This window comes from Maylandia zebra, linkage group LG22, assembly GCF_041146795.1.
Source record: "Maylandia zebra isolate NMK-2024a linkage group LG22, Mzebra_GT3a, whole genome shotgun sequence".
In the NCBI taxonomy this organism is placed as follows: domain Eukaryota; kingdom Metazoa; phylum Chordata; class Actinopteri; order Cichliformes; family Cichlidae; genus Maylandia; species Maylandia zebra.
The window spans coordinates 36,038,919-36,065,251 of record NC_135187.1 but is presented as its reverse complement, the minus strand read 5'-3'; the positions used below and the strand labels follow the sequence as shown (position 1 = coordinate 36,065,251).

Below are 26,333 nucleotides of genomic sequence, written 5' to 3'. Positions count from 1 at the left end.
TTGTTGTGTACCTTTGAGTCGTGATCCTGGAGTTTTCCAGAAAAGGGTCCCTTCACGGATAAGTCTCCTTCGGAGTAACTCTCCAGCTTTAAATATTCCTCCATCCCGTACTATGGCCTCAGCCCTTGGGTCAAGCTTGGCATGGATTTCCTGAAGCCGCTGCGTTTTCTCCAGATCGTCCATCTGCCGACAGGAAATTCAATCTTACATTTTCAGTTTGATTAAATCATCTGAATGAACCAGCGAGCTAATCTGAGTCGGCTAAAATGGATGTTACAAGGAGATTTGTAAGATCCGTTTCGAAACGGTGATGGAGGTGGAGGTGTGCTCTGAAGAGAAGAGGAATGAACATCACTTAGACAAAATAAATGTGTGTGAATTGGAGGGAGTCAGGCGGAAAGATGAACATACAAAGTCTAAGTGTTTAAAAATGAAGCTGAGTTTTACTGAGTTTTAGTAAAAGTAGAGGAATAGTAAGGTCTTATTACTAAATGTTATTCTATTGAAACTAATAAATACTACATATTATGACTGTATTACAGTGTAATACATTATAAGACAGAAAATACGATGAGATTTTTCAGTAGATAAAAAACAGAAGTAAATCAGTCTTAGAAATAAACAAAGATCTCGAGTATGAGCTAAAAGCACTTGTGTGGAAGTTTAGAGCCTGTCGAACAGGGCAGGCAATTGTTTGTCCTGTAAATGCTACAAATCCTCTCTCTGGTTAGTGAAACAAGTCGTCCACTTTACAGCTGAGGTAGGAGAACAAATGAATGCTGGGTTGTTAGCACAAGCTAAAAACTAGAGATCTAAAGACCTAATCTAAGCGTCATTTAGGAAGAATGAGTGTTTGCACTGACTTGTACTTGATGTCTGAATGTGTAAGATTTAGAAAAGAACATAAATTCTTTGTGAGTTTGCTGATATTTGAATATGAAGAGAATGAATGACGCACAGATTATTGCACAGGGAGCAAACACTTCAGTACCTGTTGGTCTATTGAACTAAGCAGTTCTCTGATCATCAGCAGAGCCTGGGCCACAGAGGAAGCTTCTTCTTCATCATCTGGATAAAATAGAAACAATCATCTGATTCATCTCTAATTTCAGTAAAACTGTGAAGTTTGAATTTCATCTTCTGACAATTTTTTCAAAAGAAAGAAAGAAATATGAATTTGCATATATGAGTTTTAATTTACTAAATCCAGCTCACAAAAGCTTCATGTACCAAATATATTACCCTGGGTGTTAAAGGGTTAGGTTTACAGTAAATAACAGAAAAATGGAGAAGAGGAAAAAGTTCCCATTGAAGCCTGGTTTTGCTTCGTTGTGTGGAACCATGAATGTTAGTTAAATGTGAAAACCAGCATTTTTTAATTTTCTAGTGACATTGTAGATCTGAGAAAAGAAGGAGGCAGATGACTGGGATGAGTCACCTGTTGTGTTGTCCAGAATGCGCTGAATAAGTGCAGGATACTTGAACATCCGCTGAGTCACCAATAAGATGCACTCTTGAACACCATGGCAACGTAGCAAGGGTCCTCGACTCACCTGCTGCTAAGAGACAGAAAGGAAGCTTTAATTTTTCATCATTATTTAAAAGCGATCAGTTTGAATCATACACTCAGCAGAGCTGAAGTCAAAGGTATGACTTTTCTCCACGAAGTCATGGTTTCAACCAGCTTCCACGAGGGTGGCCTGAGGGCGCGACAATGTCTAGCTAGCCCTGTGCTAACTGTATCAACACTGTATCAACACTGTATCGACACTGTATCGACACTGTATCAACACTGTATCAGCACTGTATCAACACTGTATCAACACTGTATCGACACTGTATCGACACTGTATTAACACTGTATCAGCACTGTATCGACACTGTATCAACACTGTATCGACACTGTATCGACACTGTATCGACACTGTATCAGCACTGTATCGACACTGTATCGACACTGTATCGACACTGTATCAGCACTGTATCGACACTGTATCGACACTGTATCGACACTGTATCAGCACTGTATCGACACTGTATCGACACTGTATCGACACTGTATCAGCACTGTATCGACACTGTATCGACACTGTATCAGCACTGTATCAGCACTGTATCGACACTGTATCGACACTGTATCGACACTGTATCAGCACTGTATCGACACTGTATCGACACTGTATCGACACTGTATCAGCACTGTATCGACACTGTATCGACACTGTATCGACACTGTATCAACACTGTATCGACACTGTATCAACACTGTATCAACACTATCAACACTGTATCGACACTGTATCAACACTGTATCAACACTGTATCAGCACTGTATCGACACTGTATCGACACTGTATCAACACTGTATCGACACTGTATCAACACTGTATCGACACTGTATCAACACTGTATCGACACTGTATCGACACTGTATCCACACTGTATCAGCACTGTATCGACACTGTATCGACACTGTATCAACACTGTATCGACACTGTATCGACACTGTATCAACACTGTATCAACACTGTATCGACACTGTATCAACACTGTATCAACACTGTATCGACACTGTATCGACACTGTATCGACACTGTATGTGTGAGTGCATGATTGGCATTTGTCACAGAATAGCAGAATTGGCAGGTCCACCCTGGTATCCTGTGCTGTCCACACATAAGTGCAGGTTCACACTGAACACACGTGACATACGTAAGAGGACCCGGAGAAGTCGTGGGGAACACTCTGCTGCCCGGACAAGTTTAGTGGTGGGCCAGTGATGGTCGGGGTGGCCTGTCTGTGCTTCATCAGTACCTAAGATAAATGCACTGCCTGATAAAATGAACAGAACACTTGGAAAAAACATCAGATATCAATGGGGGGGAAAGAATTCGCACACGGGTCTCTACAGGCTGAGCAACGCCATCCTGACCGTCGTTAAGTATCAGTGGGAATTCCTCTGCCCCACTGTACCCTGCACTGGTGCAGTGGTTAACTGGGCTGCTCCTGGTGCACTTTATCTGGCGCAAATGTGCAGGCAGATGTAAAAGTAGATCCCCCAGGTCACCATCTGCCGTCTCATTAGGAGCATGTCCCAACATTGTCAGTCATACAAACTCCTGAGTACCGTTAGTAAAATGGGAGAGCCTGCTGCGCCATTCTTTAAATTCAGCCATCTGTAGGTTCATAATTTCATTTCATTCCATCAAACAATGAGGCATCCTTTCATTCCTAACTCATTACCATCTGTACCAGTATCAGTATCCAGCATGAATGTTTTCCCCATTAAGATCTGATGTGTTTTCCAAGTGTTCTTTTAATTTTAGGGGGCAGTGAATTTATCTTAGGCACCGATGAAGCATTTCCTCCACTCTTCAATTGAAGCTGCGTTTTCTTTTTCTTGAACGTGTCCTCTTGTTCTGAAACAGCATTTTTGCCCTTTTTTAACCAATTTTAGCAGCGACATCTGGTTCCTTATGTCTTTCAGACATGCTCATTCAAACCCTTTAGCTCTCCTCCGACATGATCAACATCTTTAGTCTATGCTTAGTAAAATTAAAATGCCTTTAGTATGAAACATTGTAGGTGCCAAGTAAGCCAGTTATTTACTTATGCTTATTGTTGCTTTATTGTTCATATTTATTATGCTGCTGCGTCGTCAACAGCAGCACCAACAACAACTGGTAACAAGCCCTCGCGGTCACACGAGGCTGCTGATGCTGGAAACAGCTGTGGAGGAGTGCAGCAGGAAGGCCAGCAGTCCCAACAACAATATGAGGAAGAGAGGGAGGAAGGTGAAATAATAATTAGGAAGTATAATTGGAACAAGTCTTGGTAGGTCGGTACGGTCGTTAACATATACATATGTCCATGCATGTGTCTCCTACCCGTATGAAGAACTGGAACTTCTTGTCTTTAGCGAGCAGCTCCTTGTATAATTTGACAGCCTTTAAGTGTCGGCTACAGAACTCAGCATAAGTCTTCTGCATGTCATCTGCAGACTGGCCTGAGAACTGGCAGAAGAACACAAACAAGTCACGTTACTGTGGATACGAGTCAGTAAGGGGAAGTCAGCAGAATCACAAACCTGCTCTACTAGAATATCCCCCAGCTGATGAATGGTGTAATTGTGGTTGGATCCAGGTTGCAGGCTGTTCTTGCGCCGCAGGAGAAGTTGTGCCAGAAACTGGGAATGTATCTTGATGAGCTGGTCCAGGCAGGGAAACATAGCATGCACGGTGCTGGGCTCTAACTGAAGCTCCTCCAGCATGCCCTGTCGAAACACCCTCTCCATGATCTGCAGTGTCTGCATGTGGTGCAGCTCTGTATGGATCAGCTCTAAGAGACACACACACGTATAACAAAGGTGAGATGAGATGCATACGACATTTTTAAATGACAACCATTGCATATTTCTAAACGGTGACATACTGATTTGTTTTCTATGTGTGTCCATATGCAAACACATGTATAACGTTTAGCAATAGACTGAACGTCTGCATATGAGGCAGAAATGATGAAAAATAGATCATGTTTTTGTCACCATAGATGACATCCTGCCTCTTGATAACATTTTTGCGATGTGTCTGTAAGTAACTGCTATCCACAGCCATGCTCCACGAGTCAGCCTTAAAGTCCTGGCCCTCAAGCTCGATCTCCTCCAGGACTGAGGCGTAGTACAGTTCTCCTAAAGAGGAAAAGAAGATCAGTATGAAAGACTGCAGACTCACAGATTATTGTTTATTTTACTATTATTATATGAGAGATTATTGTAGACTGAAGACAAAAGTTTGAACAGACGACTTGAGCTTTCTCCTGAAGGTTTGAAGATTCAACGACCTCTTCATGAAATGTGTCACGTTTCACTTCTACTGCTGTACAGTTGTATTCCACTACATTCAGGAAGAATGTTTATGAGGATCTTATTACCAATCAGAGCATGCACCAAACGGTTAATGGACTGGTTCTCATGTGGCACTTTTCTACTCTACCCGAGCACTCAAAGCACTTTATACAACCAGGGTCATTCAGCCATTTATACAAGCACTTATTTTTTTATATGACAGTGCTTCCTGTCTAGCATTCACGCACATTCATACTCTGATGGATGCAACTTGGGGTCAGTATCCTGCCCAAGGATATTCGGCCCATTAAACCACCTGTGGACACCTGCTCCACCTCCTGAGCTGCAGCCACCCCCAACTACTAGTAGTTAAGCAATTATCTATTAAAGTTAAGCACCAAACATGCATTCATGTTGACAAGCTTGCTTAAATTCTGGAAACATGCATTCATTTGTCACAATGTTACAATAAGAAGGTGTGCAGGCGTGGACAGAACGTTCTGTCCACCTTATTAATCCATAAACTATCAGACAGATTATTGGAACTTGTACTCTTTGCAGTCTCCCATTCAGCCCTTACTTTCTATGTGGAAAATAGTCACAAGGAATTTCTTTTTTAAATACCTACATTCTCCAGGTACACCTGTTCAACTGCTCATTTATGCACATATCTAATCAGCAGCATCAGTTCTCTGGGTGGAAATGGACTTCATGAACTGTTCTGGTTTGTTTTCTACTACAGTCCAGTGCATTATGATGTTGCTGGAAGAATGACCAGTCTTTGGCCTGCAGACTTGTGAGTATATAACATACATGTATAATTAACTGACTGTGAACACATGGAGCTGTCTAAGATTTTGTGCTGCTTGGATGTTTGCGATACCGTCATCATTGAGCGACTCCATCGACATCGTTCTGTTTCTGAAGCTGAGGGAGTCTGTCGACTGGGAGAGAATTCTGCGTAGTCCCAGGGGAGCATCATCATTCAGCGACCTGCAGCACACACATGCATGCAGGTATTATTGGTGCCTAACTATTGTGCATGAGATAAATGTAGCGGCAAACAAACTGGAGAACCAAACAGAGCCAAATGTTAAAATAATAAGAGGCACCTTGAACAGTGGTGTTTAATGCATAGAGATTTCACTGGCTGCACACCAACTCATACATTTTGGAGTTGGGAATGTTGGTGTTTTGATTGACAGACATACTGAAACTGACAGTTTCCAACTAAGTTTGTGGGTTAACTGAAAATTTCCTCGTGTATATATATTAGCGTGGAGCCGTATAAATTGCCAGCACAAACTCAACAAATCAGTGTCAATCCCAGACACAGTGGATGAGCTCTTTGGTTTCGAACAAACATGGAGTGGAGGGTTTGTAATAGATTATCTTTTTTGAAGGTTTTCTGCTCTTTTTGGGTGTATGTGTCACAGAAAAAGAGCAACAAGGCTGCACTGTTCGCACGACTTCACGGGGGCCATGTGTGCCTCCTGTAACCCCCACCGGTCTCTGTGTCCAGTTTGCATGTCTTAGTCTGGGTCTCGGGCCTTCACAGTTTTTCCTTCCTACTGTCGCTAAGTGCTTGTTGGGGTTTTTTCAGTATTGTGGGGTCTTGCAACATAAAGTGCCTTGAGGCGGCTGCTGTTGTGATTTTATATCATATAAATAAACTGAACTGAGCTGAATTCAAATCAGGTGGAGCAGAGTAAATTTTGCAATCTGAGATATTATCACACCGTCCCTGTGAGCATTTACAAAACCTGTATACATCTTTATCATTGCCAGTGACTGTAGCATGAAGATGGATAATCTCCATCATCATCTGTCTGTCAGCCACAGTCTGTTCTGTGCCTCACTCATCAAAAACATTGACATGTTGGGGGAAAGCAAGCATGAATACTCATGGTTGCAGCTCAAAATCATCCTGAATTAGCTTCATGACCTTTCCTGTCCCACCATGTGACAGTGAGTGACCACGGTTAAGGTCACATACTGTGTTTTTAAAAGATCATTTCCTGTCCTGCTTTTTATGCATTCTTGGTGTTCGCTGAACATTCGACAAAGCAAATCCAAACTAGTGGATGTGACTGGTTTCTGTCCTTAATCCAGCAAACCAGCGTGCACTGATGACCTCAGGTAGCTTTAACCAAACAACAGAGCAACACTAATATTCGCTCTGTGTTTATGACCCACCCTACGATGTTGTTGGTGGAGACACTCTTGGACAGGGATAGGTGAGAGCGGCCACGGCGTGATCTGAGCAGAGATTGTCGGAAGCTTTCAGAGGGGTAAATAGCTGAAGTTGGACGTTCTCGCATTCCTTGAGCTGAGAGGAGAAAATAGTTGTATTATAAAGAGAATTGGCTGAAGAAAGGGAAAAATATTCCAACATGTTAGCAAGCTAAAGAGGATTTTAATGATGACGGAGGAACATACTGATAAAGAGATAGATAGGAGGGAGGAAGGAAAGAAGACAGGACGAGAGTGAGGCAGAATATGCAGTTCATTTCTTAGATTTGTTCCATTGTTCTTACTTTTTGCACGCAGTGGAACATTGTTCTTCATCAGGGCCGTCTTCTGTTGCTGAAAGGACAAAAACTACAATTACAGGAGCACAAAAATGAAACAAAGAGAGTTTTTAGGTCAGTTTAGCTACCAGAATAAATTCACCATTCATTATATTTAATGTTGATTGAGAACTCAAAAGCAAACTGTTAGGAATAAATAAAAGGAACTAAAACAACCTTTTATTGACAGTGACATTCAAGGTTATTATTGTTAACGAAAACTAACGAAATAACAAAAACTAGAAGTGAAAAAACATTTTTCACTCTTTTCACCTCTTTTAACGGAAATAAAAATAAAAACAAGACTTTGCAAAAAACGGAAAACTAACTAAAACTGTAATGAGCGTTCACAAAACTAACTAAAATTAACTGGATTTATAGCGAAAATGTGTTTAGTTTTCAATAGCGTCGGGTGAAAGTGAAGTGTAGTTTCCAGGTTTTTTCTTGCTGTGTCTCATTGTGCCAGCAGGGGGCAGTACGTTAGTCGAGTCGTCTGTGTCGCTGCTCCGTCCACGCGCAGAATCACGTCAGCAAAAGTCGGGAGAAATCGCCAGAGTCCAATTTCATATTACTCTGAATATGATTGCGTTTTAGATAAAGCAAGTGTCTTGTAGTGGAAAGAGACAAATTATGCGGAACATTTCTAAAGGGAACCTTTGAAAAGCTCACACAAGAAGGCTAACCTAGCTTAGCTTGAGAAGGTAAGGGAGCACGCCCAAGCCTCATCCCCAGAAACAGAAGCTAACCCCGGGCAGCGTGATGCATCCCGAGACAACTCCACAAAAACCATTAATGCAGTGCTTCCAACAGCGAGCCGATGGCTGCTGGTTGGTCCGTTCGCAGGAACATCACAAGCGAGAGGAAGCGTTGGTGAATATGTTTATTGAGACTGGGATATCTACACAACTTTTTGCCTTCAAAAAGTTTAGCAATTCACCCGGAGCTGCAAGAGGTAATAGTCTCATTGGGGCCAAGATATATATCTTATAGTTGCCTGCTATCAATGGTTGTTCATCTGCCCTCATTTATTTATTTATTCCCATAGGTGGGGATGTGAGTTGTCTGTCTCTGCGACAGACTGGTGACCTGTCCAGGGTGCAGGGTATGGTAGCTGGAAGAGCAACATACCCAAGGATAAGCAGAAGAGCATGACTGATATGATGAAACTGGGATTTTGTTACACTTCATTGTTGCAAACACGACGAAAACTATAACTGAAACTAAGGGTTTAAAAAAAATAAAAACTAAACTAGCAAACAAAAGGTAAAAACTAATAAAACCTGATACAAAATTGAAAATCTGAAGTCAAAACTAAATAAAAATAAAAACTAATGAAAACTGCAAAACTATTAAAACCCTGGTGACATTGTAATCCAATAGGCTGTTCATGAGGGAACGCTGTAACGCTAGGAAATGACTCTGCGCTTGGAACTACAGGAACCACAGAAACACTAACAGTACAAGAACAGAAAGACTATGACACAAACAGGAAACAGCAGGAGACACAGCTGGAACTATTGGGAACTATTCAGAATAGAAATACGTTTAGATCAGTAAGTATCTGGACAGCACAGACACTGAAGTGCAGACTTTCAGTGTTACATGTAAACGTCAGCAGCACTACGTCCACAGTTTGACAAAAACGATTCGTAGTCTTGATGAACTGTTACAGGCTGTGATTCATAATTTCTGATTAACCAAAGACCATCGTTCTAAAAAGTGATCTGATACCTTCAAATACAAAAGGAGTACAAAACTCTTCCATTGCTTGGATTCACTAGTGCAGCGTCTGTTGGTTTGACTATAACATCACTGTTTTACTTGGTAACTGTAGCTCTAAATCTGTGACATGTCTGTGAGATCAGTCAATTAAACAGCATTTAGCTAATCTTAGTCAATGCTTGAAGCTCTTTTGCACAAGAGCTCTCAGCCACACTGACCCATTCACACACACAGCCACTCAGTGATGGATACAACAGGACACTCTGGACACTGCCAGTGCTTAGGAAACAAGAAGAAAATGAGATGACCATGCATCTGAACAAGCTCAGCCTCACCCAGACCAGACGGATGAAGACCACGTGTTCAAACTGATACACAGAGACTCTTTGCAGAAACTGTGATTAGTAGTGATGTCTGTGTCTTACCCTCTGTTTCATTTTGGCACAGTTTGGCAAAGTATCTCGACATCGGTTGTGGATAGTGGCACTGCATGCTGGAGTAAATGAAGACACAAGAGGCAAAGTAAACAGTGAGGAACATAAAACATGCAGTTAAATCAACACATTCATAGACACAGATCTTTCACTATAATCACATCAACAACCAAAATAATCTCTTTAGTCACGATTTTCACTGCCAAAAACCTGCAAGCCAGCAGTTTTCAAACGTAACCTGGGAGGCTCCTCTTCTTCATTTATCCAGAACCTATTCAGTGCTTATTTTACCTACATTTTTAAAACAGCAAGAGGGCAAAGGAACCCACTGGTTAAACCAACAATTGTGATGTAAAACACATCAGTCCTCAGTGGGCAAAACAGTGACGCTGTGTAAATGTACGGGTATGGACGGGAATGAAAGTAAGAAACAGCTGACAGAAAGTCGTATGCACTGATGACAACTTGTTTGGCTCACAGTTTAGATTAAAACATACTTCACTTAACAACAGTATTTTTCACACATGATAAGCTGTGAGCGATAGTTTATTATGGCATATACTGTGCATGAGGGCACACAGCCTGCAGCCAGCCAGTAGCTCTGATCCAAACACTGATACTTGAGAGTGGACTGAGCTGTCATCGTCACACTGTGATAAAAACAAATAGCAAAAACTCCTATTGTTGTATTTTGACAGGTTATTTAATTTGGTGATTGAAGCTGTTCACTGACTGCTCTTTATTTCTTCAGTCATCAAATCATAATAAAGATTCTCCCATCAGCACTACTGTGACTGCTGATGTAGTCAGGATGCGGTCGGCCGCCCCCCCCCCCCCGAGCTTGGGTGTGCTGGGCGTTTCTTCCTGTTTTAAAGGGAGTTTTCCTCCCCGCTGTTTTCAAAGTGCTTGCTCATAAAAGGACATGTGATTGTCGGGTTTTCTCTGTTGCTTCTCTGTTTCCTGTGACTAAAGTGAAGACTGACTGAAAATAAGAGTGGAACCAGGTCTCTTCATCTTTGACCATAAATAGTTTTTTTTTTAGTTTAATTTAAGAATTAAATATTAATGTAATGGCCTTAAAATACCCCTCCTGTCTCCCTCCTTTTAAAGTCTAATTCAGTTAATAAAAAGGGACCAAATACTAAAAAACCAAGAGAGAGGTGACGCATAACTCAGTGCACATCCTGTGTTTTTAGACATAGAGAGAACTTTGTTCTGAGGTTTGTGTCTCTGGCTTTATCATCATACTATCGTCATACTACACATCATCATACTACACTATATAAAGCATAATGATGAGACAGTGGTGGAATAACTAGAGTGTTACTTACTAGGGCAGCAGAGAGCCTCCTTTGCAGTGATGCTCTTGTTGCATGCTGAGCAGAGTGTGGTTCCTGACACTGTCAGAGATGTAAAAAGGTGACCATTGGGCTTGAGCACCACACTCTCCCTTGCAGCTTTCTCTCGCTCCCTCATGCGCTCTCGCTCTTTATTCTGAAAATGAAACAGAATGTAAAAAACGTGTAGTATGAAATACTTATTCACATACATTTACTGAGAGACAGTAGAGCTTATGCACTGAATCTGCTGCTTAACATCTGTGAAATTAGTTCTGCTTATTTACATCATAGCATGAGTCTAAAGACAGATTGGGATGAAAGAGGAGCAATTTAAGCAGAATTATGACTAAACTACATGTTCAGTTAACTTGGCCATAAACAAATGCAATGTTGTAATATCTTCCATAAAGCCAGAACATCTGACTATTCATCACTGATTGATGTAAATAAGAACAGCCTGAGATTTCTCTGCAGCTCTGTAGCCAGGCTGACAAACAGTCAGAGTTCTGTTGAGCCAACCATCCCTTTAACGTTAACTAGTAATGATCACAACCATCACCATGTATGTGATATACTTCCAGTGTTCTGACAAACCATCCTACTTTGGCAAAATGTCCTACCATAACTAGTTTATGCACATTTCTGCTGTCACAGAGTAATTCCAGCACAAATTTAAGTAGGCATGACGGTTTGCCACTTAACTTTGCCCATCAGAGTGTGCTTGTAGCACATAGTTATGAAGCCAGGACGGTTAGCATGAAACCGTACTATCTACAGCGAGAGTTTCCACACGTCATTATGATAGCTGTGCATGCCCCGCCCTCTGCTAACGCTGCAGCAGCCTGTGAGGTCCTGCACACTGTAACCAGCAGACTCCAAACACAGCACCAGGCATACAGCTCATCACCTCTCCCTCCCCTGGTTCATCTCCAGCCTGTGTATAATCAGGGGTACACATAAGTGGTCCGCAGGTGCACATTCGCTGTCAAAATAAAAGACGAGCACCAGATAAGAAGTTGCAACCTGTGTTTGCGTCCATATAAAAAGCACTGTTTTTGTCCACTAGAGTGGGATTTTCACGGCACATTCTGCACCACATCTCTGTGCGATCATCATTTGTTTGAAGCCAGCTCACCTCCTGCAACCACTTTTCCGAGAATACGCGCTTCTTTTGTAGTTCGGACTCCTTCTGCTATTCTTTGGAGGTGGAGGAACACCAAAGTAACTGCTTAAAGGAGCTTCTTGACATCTTTAAGAGTTCTAAACAAATGTCTGTCCTCCTCCAGAAAATCTTATATACGCAAACGCGCGTTGCAACTTCTTTGCGTCGCATCTTTTATTTTGACAGCGAATGCGGACCACTTATGTGCAGCCCTGTGTATAAACCTCTACTACAGAGAACCAGTTGTGAAACGCACAGTTAAAAAATGGTCGGCAGAGACTGAAGAGGCCCTGAGGGACTGTTTCCGTTCTACTGTGTGGGACAACCTCTGCAGCCCCCTGGAGGATGACCTCAACAGCATCACAGACTGCATTACAGATTACATGAACTTCTGTGTGGACAACACCGTACCCATCATGAAGGTACGGTGTTTTTCTAACAAGCCATGGATAAATCCTGAAATAAAGCCTCTCCTCAGGGAGAAGAAGAGAGTCTTTAGATCTGGAGACAAACAGGAGCTGAGAGCTGTCCAGAAGAAGCTGAAATGGAAGATAAGGCAAGGGAAGGAAAACTACAGCAGGAAGGTGGAAGAGCAGCTGCAACAGGACAACATCAGAGGGGTTTGGAACAGCCTGGAGACAATCTCAGGACAAAAACCAACCCCCCAGGCTGCAGGAGACTTGGGGTGGGTGAATGACCTAAATAAATATTTGAATAGGTTTGATCAACCACCCACCCCTCCCCCAGCATCGTCCCCCCTGCTGCAATCTCCCTCATCTTTAGGGCCTGCCTGTCCTTCATCTCAGGACTTCACACCTCTCAGCTCCCAGTCATCACACACACCCCGGCTTCTGTGGACTCCAACATACACCCCCCCCCCCCCCCCCCCCCCCAAAATCCTCTCTTTCTATCTCTGCACTTCAAGCGAGGAACGAGCTTCGCATGATCAAGGTGCAGAAGGCTGCAGGTCCAGATGGCGTCAGCTCCAGGTTCCTGAGATGCTGCGCAGATGAACTGTGTGGCATCCCAGGTTATCAGTTCAACCTGAGCCTGTCACTGGGGAAAGTTCCACGGCTGTGGAAGACCTCCTGTGTGGTACCGGTACCAAAGACCTCCCATCCCAAGGACCTCAGCCGCTACAGGCCGGTAGCCCTGACATCACATCTGATGAAGACCCTCGAGAGGTTGGTTCTGAACCATCTGCGCCCCCTGGTGAGGTCTTCATTGGATCTGCTGCAGTTTGCTTACCAGCCTGGCATCGGAGTGGAGGACGCCATCATCTATCTCCTCCACCGAGCTCTGACTCACCTGGAGAAGCCTGGAAGCACTGTGAGGATCATGTTCTTTGATTTCTCCAGTGCTTTCAACACCATCCAGCCACGACTTCTGAGGGACAAGCTGGAAGCTATCAGGAGTGGACCACCACATGTCACAGTGGATACTGGACTACCTCACAGGCCGCCCACAGTATGTGAGGGAACAACCTCTACACTGCAGACTTCTCCATCAACTGCCCACGCTGCCACCTACAGAAGTTCTCTGACGACTCTGCCATAGTCGGCCTCATCACAGGTGAGGACGACTCAGAGCACAGACAGTGGACTCTGGACTTTGTTGACTGGTGTCAGCAGAACCACCTGCTGATCAACGCCGGGAAAACCAAGGAGTTAGTGGTGGACTTCTGGAGATGCAGACCCACCACACTGACACCGGTGAACATCCAGGGAGTGGACATTGAGATAGTGGACTCTTATAGGTACCTGGGTGTTCATCTGAATAATAAACTGGACTGGAGCCACAACACTGATGCTCTGTACAGGAAGGGTCAGAGCAGACTCTACCTGCTGAGGCGGCTGAGGTCATTTGGAGTCCAGGGAGCGCTTTTAAAGACCTTCTATGACTCTGTGGTGGCATCTGTCATTTTTTACAGTGTGGTATGTTGGAGCAGCAGTTTATCAGCAGCTGAGAGGAAGAGGTTGGATAAACTCATCAGGAAGGCCAGCTCTGTTCTGGGATGCACCCTGGACCCAGTGCAGGTGGTGGGAGACAGAAGGACTCTGGCCAAAATAACATCTCTGATGGACAGAGTCTCCCACCCCATGCATGTAGATGTTGCTGCAGAGCTGCTTCAGTGACAGACTGCTGCATCCTCGATGCATGAAGGAGCGTTTCTGCAGGTCCTTCCTGTCAGACTGTACAATCAGACCTGCTCCCAACAAACACAGATGTTTACATCTGCGCTGTAATTTGACACTATTTTATCAACAGATTCGCACTACAACCTGAGTTTGCCTCTTATCTGTATTTCATTTTATTTAATTTCAATAACTGTACAGTACTCTGCTTTCGGTAACTATTGTCCTTGTTGTAATTATGTAAAAATTGTGTATGTCTCTGTTCTGTGTCTTGTGTACTGTTTGTTTGTATATGTGTCTCTCTTGCTGCTGTCACACCCAAATTATTCACTTGTGGGAAAATTAAAGGATTATTCTTCTATTCTATGTAACTCTTAAATATTATCTACAGCTACTCTTAGTACCATTGATGTTAAGTTAGACTCTTTTTCTCCAATTGATCTTTCTGAGTTAACTTCAATAATTACTTCCTCCAAACCTTCAACGTGTCTTTTAGACCCCATTCCTACAAAACTGCTCAAAGAAGTCCTGCCATTAATTAATGCTTCGATCTTAAATATGATCAACCTATCTCTAATGATCAGCTATGTACCACAGGCCTTCAAGCTGGCTGTAGTTAAACCTTTACTCAAAAAGCATCTCTAGACCCAGCAGTCTTAGCTAATTATAGGCCAATCTCCAACCTTCCTTTATATCAAACATCCTTGAAAGAGTAGTTGTATTTGTATTTACAATTTGTTCATGTCAGTGAAGAGTCCTCCTCCTTTATAGTCCTGACAGGCACTAGAAAGAGAGAATATTTCTCCCATATTGGCTTTGCTTCATTGGCTCCCTGTTAAATCCAAAATCAAATTCAAAATCATTCTTATCACGTACAAGGTCTTGCTTCATTTTGCCCCGTCTTATCTTAATGACCTTATAGTACTATGTTATCCCATTAGAGCACTTCACTCTGCACTCAAAAAAAGAAAATTGGGTGGTTGTTACATTTACAAAAGTATAACTTGTAATTTGAAGAAAATAATTTCATGTTTCTATGGTAAACATGATTAAATCATGTAGGATCTGTATGAAATTCAACTTATTTTGTTCTTGTTGAGATGACATGATACAATCTAGTAAGAGTGGTTAGTTGCTGGACTCATGAAATTCACAAGATCACGGGTTATAAGAAGCAGACAACTGCCCACACTATGTGTATGCTATCGCTATTTATTGTGGTTTAACCTGTCAAAGACAAAAACATAAAGAAAATTCTGCATCAAGCCTTGTAATAAGTAAGTAAAGTTTATTTATACAGCACCTTTCACAGACGTGTCACAAAGTGCGTTAAAAGCTAGTTGTTTTAAAAGCATTAAAAGCTTTTTGAAATAAAAATGTCTTTAGCTGCTTTTTGAAGGTCTCCACTGAGTCCAAAGCCCGTAGAAATAAAGGAAGTGCATTCCACAGTCTGGATGCAACAGCCTGGAAAGATCGGTCCCCTCGAGTTTTACAGCGAGTGTGGGGGACCACTAAAAGGTTTTGGTTTGATGACCTCAGGTTACGAGAAGAGGTATGTGTACGAATCACATCAGCAATGGGGGGGGGGGGTGGTCCCTGTAATGGTGTAAAAGTTTTAAAATGGGACCTAAATCTGATTGGTAGCCACTGCAGCGACTTTAACACAGGGGTCATACAAGCTCCCTTGTTCAAGCCGGTCAGCAGCCTCACTGCATAGTTGAACAACCTGTAGACGAGCTAGCCCTTTCATGTTTAGACAAGTAAACAGGCTGTTACAGTAGTCCAGTCTTGTAGAGACAGAAGCATGTATCATCATCTCGAGTTCACTTGTTGACACGATGGATCTAAGTTTTGAAATGTTCCTCAAGTGAAAAAAGCAGGTTCTTACTATCTGATTTAAATGTCCCTCCAAAGAAAAAGCTTCATCAAAACCAACACCCAGGTTTCTAAGCTTATGCTTCTGTGAGGAACCTAAATCACCCAGATGCTGTTTAATATCAGGTATTGCACTGCCTGGTGCAGTAATCAAAGTTTCTGCTTTGGCTGGGTTTAGCTGGAAGCAGTTATTGTTCAAACATTGTTTAATGTTGGTTAAACAATCTGGTTAGTTTGCAGTTGGTTCTCACTGGGTAATCTGGTTTCCTCCCACAGTTAAAAGTCATGTAGTTATTCGAGTTAGGTTAATTGGTGATTCTAAACCTGTTGTTTGTCTCTATGTGATAGACTGGTGACCTGTCCAGGGTGGACCCTGCCTCTTACCCTATCACTTCTGGGTTATGCCCCAGCCCCCCTGCAACCCGGATAAAGCTAGTAGGATGGCAGTGGAAGTTGTTGTAAAGTGGAGACAAAACCATTTATGTTAGCCAGACTCTAGACTTTGTTGAACATTATTTAATATGAAGACAACATGTAGTATTCAAGTGACCAAGTAGTATTGAGGTAAAAGTTATTGAATACTGTTGGAATAAAGTGACAAAATTGTGAAGGATTAAAATATTCCAAGAGCTCAACTTACTTCATTTAAACATGTTTCAATCACGTTTCATCAACACAAAATGCACAGGTTTATTGAATGTGAATAAGTTGTGTTGATTTAACTAAGTTGTTTAAGTTTATGCCAAAGCAAATGTGTGCAACCAATGTCCACTATTGATTTAACACGTTCTTTATTTCAGTGTGAGACTGCGCTTACTTGGGGTTTCTAAGGTAAAAGTAGAGTTGGAGGCAGAGCCTTCAGTCTTCTGTGGAACCAGCTTCCAGTTTGGATTCAGGAGACAGACACTATCTAAAGCATATAGTTAGGGCTGGACCAGGTGACCCTGGATCCTGTCACCAAAGCACACGGGGGGGTCATATAACTATTGGGGTTTTCTCTGTATTCTTTGCATTACTGTAGAGGCTTTACTAGGGGTGGGGGAAAAATCGATACTGTGTAGTATCGTGATATTTTGTTTGCTAATAATGTATCGATACAGGGACAGCAGAAATCGATATTTTGTTACAAAAAAGGTTTTTGTGCTCTGATTTCAGAGCACGTTGATCCTTTTTCTGAGCAAGAATCCTGACATTCCTTCACTGTCCAAATGTGTTTAACTGTTTTTGGCAGCAATAAACATGACAGTTTACTTATTTTAATTTATGTTTTATTTTAATTAAGTTTAAAACTTTTTTATTTAATGTAAAATTATATTTTGTTTTAATTTACTTTCAAATTCTTCAGTTGCTGAATGGGCTGCATAGTTTTCATATTGCATAGTTCAGAATAGCTGTAATTGTACCAGATGGTTGCATTCAGTTAAGTTGGACTAGACTGTAATACAAACCGTTCAGTTTGTCAACAATAAAACTGAAATGAGAGAAAGACTGAGTGTGAGACTTTGATATTAGATAAAATGAATATTGATAAAGTTTACCTTTATGTACAGAATCTGAATATCGCAAAATATTTTTAAAAAATTGCAATAATGTCGTATCGTGCGTTAAGTATCGTGATAATATCGTATCGTGGGATATATGGTGATTCCCACCTCTAGTCTTTACCTTACAATATAATGCACTTTGAGGCAGTTGTTGTGATTTGACACTGTATAAATAAAACTGAACTGAATTGCTTTAATTCAGCTGCACTGGAAAGCTTTCAATCATTAGAGGCCATTTTAAGGTCATGCTAATGTTAATGTTGGCAATAAAAACCAAGGCAGGGGGATTTTAAGCACAGTTTTAAAGATAAAACACTTTTTATGAAAGTCTGATCGATTGAAAGTTTGACCTTCTTGACCCTGATGACGATTTCAGAGGTCCAGTAAAATCATATTAGACTTCCCTATAGCACTTTTTGGGAATGCTGAAAATACACAGCACACTTAATGAATCATAGTTTCGAAGAAACATCACAGAAAGACTGAGCAGTGTGAAACAACCTGTAATTGGAACAATTCCTTCAGCTCCTCATCTCGAAAATGGGAACCACCACCCCAGTCTGCCTCATCGCAAGCATGGAGGTTGGAGACAAGACATTGTGCCCAACAAAGAAAATGTCTTTGTTGCGCCAAGAAAGCTCAACAGAAACTGGTAACAGCACACAGTCACAGCCATTTCTATGGCAACAGTTGCTATAGTCGAATATAGTCCTAGGAGCTCGCACACAGTGTACAAGCAAACATACTCACAACCACCTACATGCTGCATGTAGACTTAGCTGCAGCCCATGCAGCTACATAAGGCCCAGTGATCTGCCAGCCCTGTGCTCATGTCTTTCAAGAGCTGGCTCTCTGTCACAACACGGAAATGACCAAATTTATGGTTCAGAGTGCAAAAGCGGGTGAAGGAGTGAGGAAGTGAGTGGGGGTGGAGACAAAACCATGAACTGCTACGGTCTATGACCTACAATACTGTATTAATGAACACACATTCTAACAATCACAAGATTTTGTAAATGTGCTTTCTTGCCTGTCGTCAAAATATGTCCAACACTTGCCACCGATGCTGTAGTCTTTATTATTAATGCAGAACTCGAGAACATGCCAACTTACCCGCAGGTTGATCTCCCGCATCCTCTCCTGACGCAGTTTTGACAGATTGGTAACTCTGGACATAACGCACTTTCTCAAGACCGACTGAAAAAGCAGTGAGCAAGTCGAAATAAAATATTCAGTTTGAAAGTTTGTATAGTTTTCTGTAAATCATTCAATTCTCCATCAAAGAGAAAAAGGAATAGTCTGTCCTCACTAGCCAACTGCAGTGTGTTTCTGCTTTTAGTGAAGTGACTGTTCCTGTGAGAAATCTGACTTCTGAATCATCACCGCCCCCTCACACTCACACACATACGCATCCACACACACACGTACACAGTGTTCGTCCGTCTGTGAAATTTTAGTATAGACTACATTTGCTGTTTGCTGAGCAGCAAAATGAAACCATTTTAAAAACTTGAAATTTTACAATAGCTACCAAGACGATGAAAATATGTAAAACTATTAACTATTAAATTTATAAATGTGTTTGGCCTGTAAATAAAAACATTATGGGAGTCAAACAAGCAGGTTCACACATGAACCTGCTTGTTTGAACAACGACCAGTGACTGTGTGATCCACTCACCTGTGGCCCTTACAGATGATCACACAGTCTCTGATACTGAGGGTAACAAAGATGGATTACTGGTGTTGTACACGCATCATGACATGTTTGGGAGTTTTTTGTTTGTTTTTTAACAAAAAAGGATTTTTTTGTTCGCACAATTAAATGCCCAGACAAGGATGTAGGTGTTTCCTGTAGGACAGTTATAAAACACACTGCATTTACATCTCCAACATATTCACATCGCTACCCACGCCTGAGTTAGGTGCAGCGTGTCCATATGGTGCTCGGCAGTGTATGCATTTACACAAGGTGCATTTTAGTCCATCGGGTATGCAGTGATGGTACCGTGTGCTGGCTGGTAGGTTTCACACTTCAAACATGGACATATATGTATGTGAGCACATCCCATATTAACATATGGCGCAACATGTAATAATGGAAAAAAATAAATAACAACAGTTATTTATCCAAGTATTGACTGCACTGTTAGTATGCTTTTCCCTATTCCTTCAGTGGACTTATTTTACTATGTTACTATGACCACTGACCATAGTAGCACAGTGCAGGTCTGCTGAACCTTTGGCACTCAGACAACTTGTTTTTTGTTTGTTTGTTTGAAACTGAAGTTATTTTTGTTAGGAAATAATCTGTGACGCGATGACTCTGTGGACAGCGAGGCAGCTGGCAGGCTGTCAACCATCCACCTTCACTGAAATACGTATCACAGCTGACGTTACAGTAGCACTTATAGTAGTAATAATTATTCTGTTCTATTCTTTTCTATTCATATAGCGCCAAATCATGATAGCAGTCGCCTCATGGCTCTTTATATTGTAAAGAATGACAAGATATTTCATTATTTGCAACACAATATAAATATATTGTTTAAATTTAAAATGAACACTAAGAGTAATAGGAAAGCACCCAGTGTAAAAATTGAGGAAATTATAATTCAGAGTGACTATATGAAGAATTTATGTATCAGAGTTTATGTCTCCCTCATCTCTGATAAGTATGAGAGAGAGAGGTGGCTTTATATGAGGACAGCAGTTCAAATTTTACTCTGGGGGGGCAGAACCACAGAAAGGACGCGTTCCTGCTTACACTCCAGTCCAGTAGGTGGCAGTAATGCGACCACTATCAGGTATACGGCGGTAAAAGTGGCAGAGCAGGGCAGGAGGAAGAAGAAGGAAGCGGAAGATGAAGAAAGAAGAAAAAAATTCAGCCATCATTCTGAGGTCAACAGCCGGGGTTGATATTTTTGTTATTATTAATGTTATTATTTAAATAATATACACTTCCATGAACTGAAATGCGTTACAACCGAAAGTAAGACCTTCCGTAATGGCGGCTTCGCGTTTTAGGCCCTTCGCCTGCTCGTTACAGAAACAGCAGAAAACCCTGTTAAGTTAAATGTCCAGTGTAACGTACTGTGTGACGCGCCTCCAGGCGGCTCGGTCATGTGATCGAGGACCAGCTAGTCCCGTTTACTCGATTGTTTGAAGCTACATGGGGACTTGGGTTAATCAGGTATGATTCAGACATCCGAGATGGTCACAGATAAGCGGCAAACGTATCGATACCACACACCGCGATCAGCAACTCCGTGATTGGACGAATGAGGAGGGGGCGGTGCATGAAGTTTGGAACAACTGTGGGGTGGATGGAAACAAAAACATTTCTATCCTTTTCGATATCGATCGTATTCTTAATGCTAATGTTGGCAACACGCCAACACAGGCATGACCCCCCCGCCTGTGTTAGGTGTAGCGTGTCCATATGATGATGCCCCCCCCCCTTTAAAAATTTGACTCAAATTTAGAGAAACGTTTAAATGAAAAACTGCAAGCTTTCGATTCAGGAGAATGAGTATTAATCTATTTGTTAGCCTGAAGCAGCTTTTCAATGGAAAACAGGACTTTAGTCAGACGAATGCTTAATGTTGTTGGACACTAAGGAGCTGGGGAGGAAAAAATAAAAACACAAAAATTCAAACATCCGTCTTTAATTTCTTTTTTCTTTTTTTTCACTTGCTGTCAGTTGATACGATACAGAGTAAATGTTTTCTACCATTTTAAAGCTGGTAGGCAGAGAAAGGAATTGACACTGACGGTCAATAAGACTAAAAAAGCAAAATAAAATCTCCATCTCGAAGCAGTAAAATGTGTTTTCTGCTAAACCACACCCCCTTCCATGATAAACTCTCCATTTTTCTACTTTTTCTACTCTTTGTTTTACTTTCAGATGCCAAGACATTGTTCAGCAGGGGGTTGCAAATCCAGGGACAACCATGAGACTCGAAATGCTGGCGTCACCTTTCACAAGTGAGCACTTTACACATTATGTTTGGGTCAGAGTGTAGTAACCAGCTATTGTTTTTATTCACATTCTCTCTCTCACACATTTAGACACATGAATGAAACAGAGGAACTCAAAAGCTCACAAATCATCTGCACATCTATATTTCTCCTGTTCTCATATTCACTCAGTAATACACAAGGCTGACGTTCAGGTCAAAATACAGTTAATATTAAGCTCTGTAAAACTGGAACCAGAAGACATGAGTTTAGCTGTAGTACTTTGTGGGTTTTATAACACGATTAGAATAATTTATTTGAGCAATATGTGGAAAGTTAGAGAAGTTAATCATAATAATACCCAACCTCCTTATAACTAGAAAAATCAACGGTTGATTTAATTTTTCACATTTGGAAAGAGGTTGCAAGTAGTTGAGCCACATGTACAACACCCTCAAACGCTGAATCGCGAGGCGAGTACGCGGGTTGCCTGGTGGGAGGGAACCTGTCTGAATGTGTCTAATCTATGAGGTTCTGACTGAAATATAAATCTAAGTAGTTAATGTGAACCTGTGTGTATACAGACAAAACAAACACAACAGGCAGCAACAAAGTTAATTCCCATGTTATCACAAACAGATTGCATGTACAGCAGGTACAATAAGTGTGGAAAACATAACCAAATTTATTTGTAAAGGTGCTATTGACGTGAAATTCACACCAGATGTTGGTAACAACCCATCCAATCCACACATGCAAAGAAATCAAACCATAGATGTCCATAAATTAGGTCATGTGTAATAATGAGAAATGACTCAGGAAAAAGTAACGCATGAAGAAGAAAGAGAGGTGCGAATAGCATGGACAGTCCCCAAGGGGCAGTTACCGTCCAACAGAGCAGCATGACTTTGAAGAGAAGGACAGGGCATCAACAGGCAGTAAGAGTGAGATAATAAATACACAGAATAAACATTATATACACACTTTTAAAATTACACAGTATTTCAGTACTTGTTGTACCTGCTGTGACTGCCACTTTGACCCCATTCAGACCTTCAGCAGACAGGCTCCATCACGTTGCTGTTGAGTTTTGATGCACCAGTATCTCTCTGCGAGTGGTCACACACCTGGTCGCCATCGTCAAAGCAACGCTTTCAACAGGAAGTTCATGGCACGTGGTCGCAGTGAATTTGTGTTATTCACATTCAAATGGAGATGTACTGATGATGTTGTGACGTTATGTTCTTTGAAATATTATAATATATCTTTATTGAACTTGACCTGAAATGGAAGCTTAATGTAACACAGACTGATGTTGTGGCTGACTAGGTTACCCAAAGGAGCGGCTCGGAGAAACCTTTGGATCAGTAACTGTCACCGCGCAGACTCCTGGGATCCTCAGACGAACTTTGTCTATTTTTGTTCAAAGCACTTCCCACCCGAGAGTTTTGAGCTGAGTGGAAGCAGGTGTGTATCGACCAGCTGGACTTTCACAGGTTACAGATACCACTTCAGCTAAAACCAGAATTTTCTGTTATTAACTGCTGGTGTAGTTTTCAGTTATGGCAGTGTTGCGATAGCAGCCTAAGTATTGTTTTTGACCCTTTCACACAGTGGAATCAGACGACTAAAGGAAGATGCAGTTCCTACTTTATTTGATTTCCCTCCAGCAGCCAAACACAAAAGAGCAGGAAGGCAGCAGAAAGAAGACAACATCCCTGTCAGGTAATCAAACCTCACACAGGCTGATAGTTTGTCATCATCTGTGAGCAGATTCTGAGCTCCTGAAGTGATTCATTATTTTATAGTTATTTAAACATAGTCTTTGCTTCAGTTCCCACTCTGTGAGGATGCTCTGTGAAAGAACAGGCCAACTCTAACGTTCGCTTGTATTCTTCTGATTCTGTTACGGGAGCATCAGGTATGCCTGCAAGTCAAAGTGCAATGATTTTTGGTGTAATTTAGCATAATAATTAGTACGTGATAAGTTACAATAAACTAAGAAATTGTTACTTTAGTTACCAAGTATCAGGAAAACATGAGAATTCCAGCAGCTCTCTGATTCTTGGTTCGAGCACCGAGTACGTGCTGGGGTCAGCTCTACATCAGCTGGCTGATCTAGGACCAGCTCTTTGAGGTGATGAGATGAGGGATTTACTTTAATTAAGGTTGAAGTAATCATCTGAGATGACTATAAGTGATCCCTGAATAGGGTAAATATATCCATACTGAAAAACCATAATGAGCAGGTGTTGATGAATGAGTGCCTAAAGTTTTGAACCCCAGTGGAAGGAGGCCACACCCAGCTGCCCAGCTGGGTGTGGCCTACAGTTAGCATGACATCTGTCAGCATAGCAGTCAGGGTAAAAACAGGGAAGAAATCAACCATGTTAGCATCCTGTGACAACTGTGATGCTGCATAAAGGTTTGCCACGATGATTAAAATGAACAGAGAAAAATTTATCATAAAAATAGAAATGATATAGTGAATAGAAAATAGGAAAAAATAAATGTTTAAGAAAAGATAGATGTGAAATAGTGAATGAATCTGAAGCACTCAGTGGTGACAGATGTGAGATGTTAAACTCATTTCTTCATGTGTTTCTAGAAAAACAGGAAAGGCTGCAAACATTTAAAGATGTGCAAACACACATTAACATTAGTGTTTAAAGATAACCTTTGTTTCATTCTCTGTCAAGATGGTTCCACACTGTATCGGTTATGTTGAGGTCCACAGTGTTCAGTTTATGCTTTTACTGCATTTGCAGTTTGAATAGAAATAAAAAAGAATACAGTCATCCATAATCTGCTAGACGGCTGTAGTGTTAGTGGCTATTTGATTGTCCAGGAAAAACTAATTTGTCACAGTTTCTTCTGCAGGAAGAGTTCCCACTCAGGAGCACAGGATGGCACACATCAGGAGATCAACCAGCGTCACACTGCAGAAGAACCCACAGTTGAAAAGTCAGTGAGCTCCACTGAGGAGACTACTCAAGACATGCCTGGATTTTCTCAAGAAACATCAGGGTTGGAGCAGCTGTCGCAGCAAGAACTCGGTCCTCCACCTCCAGAGTCTCGACCCGTTTCCCCGTCACGTTACATGAGACGTCTGCCCCCCCCTCCAGGCTTCTACTTGTCAAAGGAGCACAGCTACGCTCAGCTCTGTCCCCTGTTGTGGAGGAGACGTTATGACCAAGTTGTAGACTGCTTGGAAAAAGCCCTACGACAACTGCATGCAGCCAGGCGGAGGGAAAGCCGTCTGCGGAGCACCGTGCTGGGGCTCCGTGATAAGCGACTAAAGCACATTCTGCTTCTGTCACAGAATGGTTGCAAAAACAGGGGAAGCTGCATAGAGGGGGGAGAAGAAAGACAGCACAAAGGAGATCCTGACCTAGAGGAGAATGAGGCTAAATCCAAAGATATGAAGTTGATTGAGGACAAATGTGCTGATCAAATGGAGACAGGATGTAATTTTCTACCAGAGTCCAGTAGCTGGTCTGAGACGGACAAGGGAAACTGTTTGTACTGTGGAAAAGGGCAGGGGCAGAGTGGTGGGCATTTGGAGCACGAGGACTCACCGAACACCCAGAGAAATGTTGCAACAAGCTCCTGTGACACAGCTGAAAATGTGGATCACGTTCAGATAGATAGGCAGCAAGAAACAACCTGGAAAGACGTAGAAACCAGTGATACCAGTGTAACAAGTTCCCAAGTTTTGTTGCAAAATCCAGGTGTTCAGCATATAGTCTCAGCTGGAGTGTGCTTTCTTAAAACTGACGAGCAGAGTTTGCATTATCTAGGCTCTCAGCAGAAGCTGCTGCTCTCTGACAAACGCCACGGAGAGTCTGACGTGACGAGTCAGGATCACCACCGCGACCTGCAGCACCAGCTGCTATGGTTACAGGACAGCGCAGACGGGCGGGTGATCTTGTTGACTGTCCCGACTGACGACGAGCCGCAACGTTTTGTCACGATGGAGAACGTGGCCGGCGAAGAAAAAAACACTCTTTTGTCAGAACTGGATCTAAAAGGTGTGGAATACTTAACAGAGAGCAGCGGAGGCATGTCCAGAGTTGAGTCGTCACCGGATCAACACAGCGAGCAGAATTCAAATGGTGCGTTAGTGGAAATACGGGACGATGTCAGGATGAAACTTAAAGAGCACCTGGAGGGTTTCCACCTTCAACTGAGCACCGAGTTTACAAACTGACAAGGATTATATATATTAGGGCTGCTCGATTATGGCAAAAATGATAATCACGATTATTTTCACTGAAATTGAGATCACGATTATTTGACGATATTTATTTAACCCTTTAAGACCTACTATAGAACCAAGTCCACCAGAGCTTATATTATTATTATTTTTTTTACATGCTGTAGTGCCATTTGTGGGAGCATTTCAAGTTGCTATACATCAATACAACTGTTATAGCCCATATTTTAATAATATGTATGCATTAAGTCCATAGTAATTACATAAATTGCAAAAAAGTGCAATAAACTACAAAAAAAATTGAAAATTGCTTTTGTTTTGTTTACATATATTTCTACTTGGAGAAATTTAAGAGGTTTATCCCTCAAAACTTTAAATACATTAAAGTTGCAAAAAATAGTTTCCCACCACAGGAAATTTATTTTGAGTGTCTTCATAGTTTTATTTTGGAGATACAGCAATTTTTATATACTGCAGGAAAAACAAAAACAATCCTATGATGCAAATTTGCAAAGAAAACAGCAGGTGCATCA

At 41.7% G+C, this 26,333-nt stretch overlaps 2 protein-coding genes across 7 annotated transcripts in view; one reads left to right on the top strand and one right to left on the bottom strand.

Moving 5' to 3' along the window:
• arhgef2a (Rho guanine nucleotide exchange factor (GEF) 2a) overlaps positions 1-20,813 on the bottom strand; it is a 37,893-nt gene extending 17,080 nt beyond the window's left edge. Inside the window, exons 1-12 of one of the 4 annotated variants that reach the window (XM_004560999.5) lie at positions 20,719-20,813; positions 10,901-11,063; positions 9,561-9,628; positions 7,381-7,429; positions 7,040-7,172; positions 5,727-5,836; positions 4,544-4,687; positions 4,088-4,338; positions 3,888-4,013; positions 1,439-1,559; positions 992-1,068; positions 12-183 (exon numbers count right to left, since the gene is read on the bottom strand). In XM_004560999.5, coding sequence (XP_004561056.1) covers positions 12-183; positions 992-1,068; positions 1,439-1,559; positions 3,888-4,013; positions 4,088-4,338; positions 4,544-4,687; positions 5,727-5,836; positions 7,040-7,172; positions 7,381-7,429; positions 9,561-9,628; positions 10,901-11,045 — 1,396 coding nt within the window. In that variant the 5' untranslated portion in view covers positions 11,046-11,063; positions 20,719-20,813. Of the gene's footprint in view, positions 1-11; positions 184-991; positions 1,069-1,438; positions 1,560-3,887; positions 4,014-4,087; positions 4,339-4,543; positions 4,688-5,726; positions 5,837-7,039; positions 7,173-7,380; positions 7,430-9,560; positions 9,629-10,900; positions 11,064-18,126; positions 18,261-18,738; positions 18,969-20,718 lie in introns of those variants that run through there. The other 3 variants (XM_004560997.4, XM_004560998.4, XM_076879479.1) reach the window with 3 other exon arrangements.
• On the top strand, positions 20,435-26,107 carry thap7 (THAP domain containing 7). 3 transcript variants are annotated; one of them, XM_012921789.4, is made up of 5 exons: positions 20,435-20,525; positions 21,532-21,611; positions 22,914-23,051; positions 23,199-23,309; positions 24,465-26,107. In XM_012921789.4, the coding sequence occupies exons 2-5, from the start codon at positions 21,532-21,534 to the stop codon at positions 25,792-25,794; spliced, it is 1,659 nt and encodes a 552-aa protein (XP_012777243.3). In that variant the 5' UTR covers positions 20,435-20,525; the 3' UTR covers positions 25,795-26,107. The 3 variants fall into 3 exon arrangements, with proteins under 3 accessions (XP_012777243.3, XP_004561057.4, XP_004561058.3); XM_004561000.5 differs by having other exon boundaries at positions 20,457-20,538; XM_004561001.6 differs by lacking the exon at positions 20,435-20,525 and adding an exon at positions 20,710-20,817.
• The last annotated feature ends 226 nt before the right edge of the window (positions 26,108-26,333 follow it).

Bases quoted from the DNA above. Each gene is read 5' to 3' on its own strand.
- thap7 (XM_004561000.5), top strand. From the start codon at position 20,488: ATGAAGAAAGAAGAAAAAAATTCAGCCATCATTCTGAGGTCAACAGCC. The intron at 21,612-22,913 runs GTGAGCACTTTA...GTGGCTGACTAG, and splicing joins GCTGGCGTCACCTTTCACAA to GTTACCCAAAGGAGCGGCTC. The intron at 23,310-24,464 runs GTAATCAAACCT...TTTCTTCTGCAG, and splicing joins GAAGACAACATCCCTGTCAG to GAAGAGTTCCCACTCAGGAG.